The sequence below is a fragment of the Carcharhinus amblyrhynchos genome, chromosome 11, assembly GCF_965287045.1.
Source record: "Carcharhinus amblyrhynchos chromosome 11, sCarAmb.v2.hapA, whole genome shotgun sequence".
Classification (NCBI taxonomy): Eukaryota; Metazoa; Chordata; class Chondrichthyes; order Carcharhiniformes; family Carcharhinidae; genus Carcharhinus; species Carcharhinus amblyrhynchos.
This window is the reverse complement of record NC_137334.1, coordinates 96,523,946-96,534,470: the sequence shown is the minus strand read 5'-3', so window position 1 is coordinate 96,534,470 and position 10,525 is coordinate 96,523,946. Positions and strand designations below refer to the sequence as shown.

Here is a 10,525-nt window from a genome sequence, read left to right as displayed (position 1 = left end):
TAACGTAAACCCAGTTTTTAAAAATGGAGGGAGAGAGAAAACAGGGAATTCTAGACTGGTTAACCTGATATCGATGGTGGGGAAATTGCTGGAGTCAATTATTAAGGATGTCATAACTGAGCATTTGGAAAATGGTCCAAATCAGCATGGATTCACTAAAGGGAAATCGTGCTTGACAAATCTCCTGGAAGTTTTTGAGGATCAGTAGAGTGATGTGGAGATGCCGCCGTTGGGTTCATGTCACACTATCTGTAACCCCCATGACTTGCCTGGACTTGCAAAATCTCACTAACTGTCCTGTCTGGAGACAATACACATCTCTTTAACCTGTGCTTAACCCTCTCTCCATTCACATTGTCTGTACCTTTAAGACTTGATTACCTGTAAAGATTCGTATTCCATTATTCAGTAAATTGAGTTTGTGTTTTATATGCTCAGTTTGTGAACAGAACTCCCACTCACCTGATGAAGTAACAGCCAGCGCTCCGAAAGCTAGTGGATTTTGCTATCAAATAAACCTGTTGGACTTTAACCTGGTGCTAGACTTCTTAGCAGTAGAGTGGACAGGGTGAACCAGTGGATGTTGTGTATCTGGACTTTCAAAAGGTTTTTGACCAGGTCCCGCACAAGAGATTAGTGAGCAAAATGAAAGCTGATGGTATTGGGGGTAATGTATTGATGTGGATGGAGAACTGATTGGCAGACAGGGAGCAGAGAGTGGGAATAAATGGGTCCTTTTCAGAGTGGCAGGCAGTGAGGGAACCGCAGGGTTCAGTGCTGGGACCCCAACTATTCACAATATACATTAATGATTTGGATGAAGGAACAGAATGCAATATCTCCAAATTTGCAGATGACACTAAGCTGGGTGGCAGTGTGTGCTGTGAGGAGGATGCTAAGAGACTGCAGGGTGACTTGGACAGGCTGGCTGAGTGGGCAAATACTTGGCAAATGGAACATAATGTGGATAAATGTGATGTTATCCACTTTGGCAAAAACAGGAAGGAAGATTATAATCTGAATGGTAGCAGTTTAGGAAAAGGGGAAGTGTAACGTGACCTGGGTGTGATAGTGGAACAGTCGCTGAAGGTTGGCCTGCAGATACAGCAGGCAGTGAGGAAAGCTAATGGCATGCTGGCCTTCATAGCAAAAGGATTTGAGTATAGGAGTAAGGATATCTTGCTGCAGTTATACAGGGCCTTGGTGAGGCAGCACCCTGAGCATGGTGAGTAGTTCTGCTCTCCTAGTCCGAGGAAGGATGTTCTTGCTATTGAGGGAGTCCAGCTAAGGTTCACTGGACTGATTCCTGGAATGGCAGGACTGACATGGAGAGAGACTGGATGGACTGGGCTTGTACTCACTGGAATTTAGAAGAATGAGAGGGAATCTCATAGACACATATAAAATCCTGATGGGACTGGACAGGTTCGATGTGGGAAGAATGTTCCTGATGTTGGGGACACAGGGGTCACAGTGTAAGAGTAAGGGGTAAACCATTCAGGGCTGAGATGAGGAAGAACTTCTTCACTCAGAGAGTTGTGAACCTGTGGAATTCTCTCCCACAGAAAGCTGTTGGGGCCAGTTCATTAGATATGTTCAAGAGGGAGCTGGACGTGGCCCTTGTGGCTAATGGGATGAAGCGGTCTGGAGAGAAAGTGGGAGTGGGATACTGAAAGTACATGATCAGCCAGGATTATATTGAATGGTGGTGTAGGCTCAAAGGGCCGAGTGGCCTATTCCTGCACCCATTTTCTATGGTTCTATCCCTCAATCCCAGCCGCTCTCTCCTGTCCCTCAGATTGAGCAGTGTGTTGTGTGGGTTTGTCCTGTGGGTGAGTGGTGGGTTACACACAGCCTGCCTGTTACTCACTGTTGGTTCAGGTGCATGGACGGAGCTGGGAGGAGGAGGGGGGAGATCTGGGTTTTCAGGGGATTTGTTGGGGGGTTGCTCGGTGTGTAGGGGGGGGGGTGAGGTTCTGGGTATGGCGAGTATGAGGGAGTGGAGGATTTATTGGGGGGGTTCTGGGTGTGGGGTGCAGCATTCTGAGTGGGGTTTTGGGGTTCTGTCCCATTTCCTGCAGGAGTTTTTTGCAGAGCCGGGGCAGGTGGGTGTAGCTGGATGTGGGGGTGGGGTTCTGGGGGGAGAGGGCTCTGGGTGGAGGGCTGGTTTGGGGGGTGGGGTGGGGTTTTGAGTAGTGGGCATGGGGATGGGGTTTTGGGGGTTCGGTTTTGGATGGGGGGCTGATTTGGAGTGGGGTTTTGGGGGGTGGGTGGTTTAGGAGGTGGGGTTTGGGGGGGAGGGGGTTCTGATTTGGGGGCTGGTTTAGGGGCATGGTTTGGGTGGGTGTTTCTGGGACTCAGGGCAGTTCTGGTCCTATTTTTATGCAGCAGCTGGGGGAGGGGGTGCTTCGGGGGTGGGTTTAGGGGGCTCTGGGTGGGAGGCCTGGTTTGGGGGCTGGGGTTGGGGGGACTACGATTCCGCTCTCATTTCCTGCAGCAGTTTTTTGAGGAGCTGGGGAGGGCATGTTTTGAGGTGGGGGTGGGTTTTGGGGGGTTGGGATTCTGTGGGGAGGGGGTGGAGATCTAGAGGGAGGGCTTTTGGGGGAGAGGTGGCTCTGGGGAAAGAGGTGTTTTGGGGGTGGGTTTTGGCGGGTGGGATTCTGGGGGAGGAAGCTCTGGGGAAGGGGTTTTGCAGGGGTTGGGGGTGAGTTTCTGGGGTGAGGGGGTGGGATTCTGGGGAGGCGGCTCTGGAGGAGGGGTGTTTTGGGGGGAGGCGGCTCTGGAGGAGGGGTGTTTTGGGGGAGGCATTTTGGGGCTGGAAGGTGGGACCTCTGGGGAGGGGATGTTGGGGGGGCTATGGGAGGGGTGGGATTCTAGGGGAGGGGGCTTTGAGGGAGGATTTGTTTTGGGGATTGTTTTGGGAGGTGAGGTTCTGGGTAGTGGAGGGGGTGGTGCTCTGTGGGAGAGCGGTTTTGGGGCAAGTTTGGGGGGTGGAGTTTTGGGGGGAGAGGCCCTGGGTAGGGTTTTGGGGGTAGAGGGCTCTGGCTGGGGATAGTGGGGGTTTTGGAGCTGGTTTGGGGTGTGCGGTTTTGGGGGAGGGGGGTTTTGGGGCTGGGCTTTGGGTGTTGTTTGGGGGTGGGGTTTGGGGGGTGCTTGGGGTTCAGGGTGTGGGGTTGTGGGGGGATGTTTGAGGGGTGGGGTTGTGGGGGGGATGTTTGAGGGGTGGGGTTGTGGGGGGATGTTTGAGGGGTGGGGTTGTGGGGGGATGTTTGAGGGGTGGGGTTGTGGGGGGGATGTTTGAGGGGTGGGGTTGTGGGGGGATGTTTGAGGGGTGGGGTTGTGGGGGGATGTTTGAGGGGTGGGGTTGTGGGGGGATGTTTGAGGGGTGGGGTTGTGGGGGCTCTGGCTGGGGAACGGGTTTAGGGAGGGTTTGGGCGGCTGGGATTCTGGGGGGTTGTCTGTGGGTGTTCTGGGGGAGAGGGGCAGTTTTGGGGGGTGGGATTTTGGGGGAGGGGCCACTGGGTGGGGTTTTGGGGGGTGGTGATGGGTTTTGGTGGGTGGGATTCTGAGGGGAGGGGGTGGGATCTGGGGGAGGAGGCTCTGGGGAGGTGGTGTTTTTGGGGGAGGGGGCTGTGGGTGGGGAGAAGGTGTTTTGAGGGGTGTGATTCTGGGGGGAAGGGTTTTGAGGGAAGGAGCTCTGGGTGAGGTGGTTCTGGGGGAGAGGGTGTTTTGGGGGTCTCTGAGTGGGGGGGTGGGATTCTAGGGGAGGGGGCTCTGGGGGAGGATTTGTTTTGGGGAGGTATTTTGGGAGGTGAGGTTCTGGGTGGTGGGGTGACTCTGTGGGAGGGGGGCTGTTTTGGGGGGTGGGGGTATTTTGGGGGTGGGGTTTGGTGTTCTGGGGGTGGGGTTTGGGAGGTGTTGGGGGTGGGATTGAGGATTGGTTTAGGGGAGGTTTGGGGGGTGGGTTTCTGGGGGAAAGGTTTGGGGGAGGGGTTGTTTTGGGGAGGGTTTTGGGTGTGAGGTTGAAGGGGCTCTGGGGGAGGGGGTGTTGAGGAGGGGGCCCTGGAGGGGGGTGTTGGGGGGAGGGGGCTCTGGGGGAGGGGGTGTTGGAGAGAAGGGGATTTGGGGGGAGGGGGTGTTGGGGGAGGGGGCTCTGGAGGGGGTGTTGGGGGAGGGTGTGGGGGTGTTTGGGGGGGTGTATTGGGGGGCATCTCTGGGAGAGGTGGTGTTGGGGGGGGGGAGGGGGCTCTGGAGGGTGGGGGGGTCTCTGGGTGGGGGGGGGAATGGTCTCTGGGTGGGTGTTTGGGAGTGGGGGGGGGTCTCTGGGTGGGGGGGGGACGGTCTCTGGGTGGGTGTCTGGGTGGTGGGGGTGGGGGGGTCTCTGGGTGGTGGGGGTGGGGGGGGTGTCTGGGTGGTGGGGGGGTGTCTGGGTGGTGGGGGTGGGGGTGTCTGGGTGGTGGGGGTGGGGGGGAGTCTCTGGGACTCCGGGCGGTTCCGCTCCCATTTTCTGTAGCGGTTTATTTTGCGGAAATTCCATTCTGGGCGGTTCCAATTCTGGAATCGGTTTCCGCTTTTATATCAAACCGACCAACCGCCCGCCCCCCCCCCCTCCCCGGGGCTCCGCCACCCCCCCCCCCCACCCGCCCCCCACCGCGGGGACCCCCCGCCCAGCGGCCCCGCTCCCGGGGATGGAGATCGCGGTGTGTCTGCTCCTGCTGCTGTACCGGGAGGTGGCGGTGAGAGAGAGAGAATCCCCCAAACTAACCTCAAAGCCCCAAAACTCACCCCTAATCCCACCCAAAACCAACCCCAAAACTAACTCCAATACCTCACCCCAAAACTCACCCCACAACTAACCTCAAACCCCCAAAACTCACCCCTAAACCCACCCAAAACTAACCACCCCAAAACTAACCCCAAAACCAATCCCAAAACCCTGAAACCCACCCAAAACTCACCCCAAAACCCCACTCCAAAACCTACCAAACTCACCCCAAAACTAACTCCCAAACCTGACCCCTGACCCCAAACCCCCATGGACCAGAGACCCACACCCAGATCCTAACCCCGTGCTGTACCTGTCCTGGGAGTGTTTGATGGGGACAGTGTAGAGGGAGCTTTACTCTGTATCTAACCCCGTGCTGTACCTGTCCTGGGAGTGTTTGATGGGGACAGTGTAGAGGGAGCTTTACTCTGTATCTAACCCCGTGCTGTACCTGTCCTGGGAGTGTTTGATGGGGACAGTGTAGAGGGAGCTTTACTCTGTATCTAACCCCGTGCTGTACCTGTCCTGGGAGTGTTTGATGGGGACAGTGTAGAGGGAGCTTTACTCTGTATCTAACCCCGTGCTGTACCTGTCCTGGGAGTGTTTGATGGGGACAGTGTAGAGGGAGCTTTACTCTGTATCTAACCCCGTGCTGTACCTGTCCTGGGAGTGTTTGATGGGGACAGTGTAGAGGGAGCTTTACTCTGTATCTAACCCCGTGCTGTACCTGTCCTGGGAGTGTTTGATGGGGGACAGTGTAGAGGGAGCTTTACTCTTTTTTTGACCTTGTGTTTTTTTTTCTGAAACAGGTTTCTAAAGCCGGTACTTTTGTTGTTGACTATGAGAGGGATTGCTTCAGTAAAGATGGTTCCTGTTTCCGGTACATCTCTGGGAGTATTCACTATTTTCGAGTTCCATACATCTATTGGAAGGACAGACTGCAGAAAATGTACATGGGTGGGCTCAACACCATTCAGGTGTAAGTGAAACTCAACTACTTCGTATTGATGCAGTGGTTTGGGAAAGGCAGCTTGTGTTAAACCTGGGCTACTACAGAGGGAGTGCCGCACTGTCAGAGGGTCAGTGCTGAGGGAGTGCCGCACTGTCAGAGGGTCAGTGCTGAGGGAGTGCCGCACTGTCAGAGGGTCAGTGCTGAGGGAGTGCCGCACTGTCAGAGGGTCAGTGCTGAGGGAGTGCCGCACTGTCAGAGGGTCAGTGCTGAGGGAGTGCCGCACTGTCAGAGGGTCAGTGCTGAGGGAGTGCCGCACTGTCAGAGGGTCAGTGCTGAGGGAGTGCCGCACTGTCAGAGGGTCAGTGCTGAGGGAGTGCCGCACTGTCAGTGGGTCAGTGCTGAGGGAGTGCCGCACTGTCAGAGGGTCAGTGCTGAGGGAGTGCCGCACTGTCAGAGAATCAATCAATATTGTGACCAATGTATCCCATACTCAGTCCTGAGTATCTTTTATTCTGAATATAAATCACCCCGAACCCCTCGAATAGATTCCAGTCTATAACTCACTCCCGGGTGTCTGTTATTCTATACATAATCTATATATGTATATATAATCTATATACTGATATATAATCTATATATATTCTATATATATGGAGTATAATGTTAGCAAGTGTGAGGTTATCCACTTTGGCAGAAATAATAGTAGGAGGGATTACTATTTAAAGGGTGAAAAGCTGCAGCATGCTACTGTGCAGAGGGACCTGGGGGTCTTTGTGCATGAGTCGCAAAAACCCAGTCTGCAGGCACAGCAGGTGATCAAGAAGGCGAATGGGATGCTGGCCTTTATAGCGAGGGGGATAGAATATAAAAGTAGGGAGGTCTTGCTGCAACTGTACAGGGCACTGGTGAGGACGCAGCTGGAGTACTGTGTGCAGTTTTGGTCGCCTCTCTTGCGCAAGGATATTTTGGCCTTGAAGGGAGTGCAGAGAGGGTTCACTCGGCTGATGCCGGAGATGAGGGGGTTGGACTATGAAGAGGGACTAAATAGACTGGGTCTGTACTCGTTGGAGTTTAGAAGGATGAGGGGGGATCTTATAGAGACGTATAACATAATGAAAGGGATGGATAGGGTAGAGGTAGAGAGATTCTTCCCGCTCAGAAAGGATAGCAGGACTAGAGGGCACAGCCTCAAGATAAGTGGGGGGCAGTTTAGATCGGAGTTGAGGAGGAACTTCTTCACTCAAAAGGTGGTGAATCTCTGGAATTCTCTGCCCATTGAAATGGTGGAGGCTACCTTGCTAAATATATTTAAGTCATGGGTAGATAGGTTTCTAATAGACAGGGGAATTAAGGGTTATGGGGAGAAAGCGGGAAAGTGGAACTAATCCACTTCAGATCAGCCATGATCTTATTGAATGGCGGGGCAGGCTCGAAGGGCTAGATGGCCTACTCCTGCTCCTATTTCTTATGTTCTTAAACCACCCTGCACCCCTCAATTAGATTCCAGTCTGTTGCTCAGTACTGGTGTGGAATACACTGGGTAGGGTGTTGGTCTGGATGAGTGTTCCTGTATTATGGGTAATCCATTCCATGTCTGATGGTCTCTCTCTCTCCTCCACAGGTATGTTCCCTGGAATTACCATGAAACTACACCTGGGGTTTATGACTTCAGCAATTCGAAAGATGTTGTGTATTTTGTAACTCTGGCTCACAAGTTGGGTCTGTTTGTCATTCTCCGTCCTGGACCCTACATCTGTGCTGAGTGGGAGCTGGTGAGATTGTTCTAACACTGCTGAGTGCCTTCCTTAGAGCAGCAGTGGGTATCTGTGATGGGGACATTACCTGTGGTGACTGATCTCTGACTGGGTGTGTTTGAGTGTGTTTGAGCCCCACCTAGATCTGAGGGGTTGAGGTAACCGATTCCCAACCAGGTGGTGTGAGGGTTGGGGGGTGACCAATTGCTATCTGTTGCGTAAGGGGGTGGGGGGAGGGGGTGATGGCTGAGCTCTCCCCGGGATGGGTGGGGGTATGTCTGAGCCCTACCCGGGCTGGGAAGTGGGGACTGTGTCCTGCTCGGGTAGGATGTATGGGAGCTGCACCCCTCTCTAGGATGGGGTGGACAAGATGGTGGGGGAAGATTGAACGCCCTTTGGATATGGGATTGAGATGTTCCTGCCACTCTGGATCCAATCAGCTCAGTTGGTGCAAGAGCAGGAATGGAGCCTTGGAGTTCCCTTGCTGGGCTGGGATTCAGAGCAATGGGAGCGGTATTTAACTTGCAATTGTTGTCCAATTTGTGTTTGTTTTCAGGGTGGTATCCCAGCCTGGCTGTTAGAGAATCCAAGAATCAATCTGCGGTCATCAGATCCAGGTAGAAAGCGTCTTCTATTCATTGAGGGGGAAAAGCATTGGCAGCTATTGGACATCAGGATAAAACCTTTCAAAGAGAAATAACATTTACAGTGAGCAGATTGAGCCTAAAAGCTTTAGCCCTGAATTGGAGGAAGGAAAGAGGAGGCAAATGTGAGGCTGTGCACGGAGCGTATGTGCATGGAGTGTGTGTGTGTGGGAAAATCCTCTCTATTCCTTTTTATTTGATGTCCCTTTAAGACTGAATTTGGCTGGGAAATGTTTTGAAAGATTGTTAATTGGTTTCCGGATTATGACATCCTGAAGTTTGATAAAATGCCCGGGTGATTTCTGGGGGTCCCCGGGGTGCGACCCAACCGAGTAGGTGGAACAGCAGTGGGATAGGCCTGGGAGTGAGAGAGGGGCTGAAGGTCTCCGATCCATGAGGGGGTTGTGCCCACTCTGAATGGGCCTTCAGATGGAGGTGCTCCCTCCATCCTCACCATGTCCAAGCCAGCCATCAAATATCAATTTACACTGATCCCATTTACCAACACTTAACATAACATAAGAACATAAGAAATAGGAGCAGGAGTAGGCCATCTAGCCCTTCGAGCCTGCCCCGCCATTCAATAAGATCATGGCTGATCTGTCGTGGCTCAGTTCCACTTTCCCGCCCTCTCCCCATAACCCTTAATCCCCTCTCTTATCAAGAACCCATCAACCCGCTTCTTAAAAATATTTAGCGAGGCAGCCTCCACCACTTCAACGGGCAGAGAATTCCAGAGATTCACCACCCTTTGAGTGAAGAAGTTCCTCCTCAACTCCGTTCTAAACCGCCTCCCCTTTATCTTGAGGCTATGCCCCCTAGTCCTACTGTCCTTTCTGAGCGGGAAGAGTCTCTCCACCTCTATCCTATCCATCCCATTCATCATCTTATACGTCTCAATGAGATCTCCCCTCATTCTTCTAAACTCTAACAAGTACAAGCCCAGTTTATTCAGCCTCTCCTCATAGCTCAACCCCCTCAACTCCGGTATCAGCCTAGTAAACCTCCTCTGCACTAAGCTAATCCCAATTTCCAGCATTTGGCCCAAATCCCTCTATACCCATCGTAACCATCGTCTGTTCTTGTTTTCTATGTTTCAATGTCGATCTATGGGGAAAGTATGGGGCAGTGGGACCAATTGGATAGTCACTTTCAAAGAGGTAACACAGGCTCGATGGGCTGAAAGGATTGTGTATTTATACTGGGGGCAGGGCTAACTCCTGAAGGGCATCATTGGAGGGTTGGTGAGTTCAGATTGGCAATACTGTAATGAGAAATTCTCCTTTCTCTCAGATTACCTGGCAGCAGTGGACAAGTGGTTTTCAATTCTGTTGCCAAAGATGAAACCCTTAACGTATCAGAACGGAGGGCCCATCATCAGTTTTCAGGTAAGAGCAATGTATCGCCTCACCTGCTTTCTTGCATGGCTACGCGCACACACACACACGCCTGCACATGCACACATGTGCACACACACACGCATGTATGCACACGCTGGATAACCAAGGAAATTAAGCAGGGTATGAAATTGAAAGTGGAAACATAAAATTGCAAAGGTCAGTGTTTGGTCAGAAGAGTGGGATCGATTTAGAATGCCGCAAAAAATCGCTTTAACAAAAAAAGATGAGAAAATAAACTGAGAGCAAACTAGCAAAAAAAAACAAACAGGTAATCAGAGCTTTAATCACATTAAAATGAAAAGAGAAGCAAGAAATGTTAGAGGAGTTAAATTGATCTTTTGAATCGGTTTTTCCTGTAGCGAATACTACAAACATCCCCGAAACAGTAAAAAAATACTGGGGAGGAATTAAATACAGTCACCATCACCCAGGAATTGAGCCAAAGTAATGGGGTTAAAGGCTGATAATCCGCTGGGTCTGATGGTTTGCAGGGTCTTGAAGGAGGAGCTCCAGAGATTGTGGGATGCATTGGCAGTAAATTTCCAAAATTCCTTGGATCCTGGAACTGCGCCACAGGATTGGAAAGCTGCCAATCTGATATCCTTGTTCCAAAAGGGAAAGGGGCAAAATGTAGGAAACGACAGGCCAGTTAGTCTAACTTCAGTTATTGGGAAAATATTAGAATGGGTTATTAAGGAGAGAATAGCAGCGCATTTGGAAAATCATAATCTGATCAGGCAGAGACCGCTTGGCTTCACAAAGGGGAAATCATCTCTGACAAATTAACTCCAGTTCATTGAGAAGTTCATTGATAGAGGTTCTGAAGGAAATGGCAGAGGTGATAGTGGATGCCTTAGTGATTATTTACCAAACTTCACTGGATTCCAGGGAAGTGCCGGAAGATTGGAAAACGGCTAATGTTATGCTGCTGTTTAAAATAGGTAGCAGGCAAAAGGCAGGGAATTATAGGCCGGTTAGTTTAACATCTGTAGTTGGAAAAATGCTTGAAT

At 51.8% G+C, this 10,525-nt stretch overlaps 1 protein-coding gene across 2 annotated transcripts in view; it reads left to right on the top strand.

Moving 5' to 3' along the window:
* Positions 1 to 4,658: 4,658 nt before the first annotated feature.
* Positions 4,659 to 10,525, top strand: part of glb1l (galactosidase, beta 1-like) — a 60,554-nt gene continuing 54,687 nt past the window's right edge. For both annotated transcript variants that reach the window (XM_080199637.1, XM_080199636.1), the window contains exons 1-5: positions 4,659 to 4,736; positions 5,575 to 5,744; positions 7,339 to 7,489; positions 8,028 to 8,088; positions 9,409 to 9,503. In XM_080199637.1, the coding sequence (XP_080055763.1) occupies positions 4,689 to 4,736; positions 5,575 to 5,744; positions 7,339 to 7,489; positions 8,028 to 8,088; positions 9,409 to 9,503 (525 nt within the window). In that variant the 5' untranslated portion in view covers positions 4,659 to 4,688. The remainder of the gene's footprint in view (positions 4,737 to 5,574; positions 5,745 to 7,338; positions 7,490 to 8,027; positions 8,089 to 9,408; positions 9,504 to 10,525) is intronic.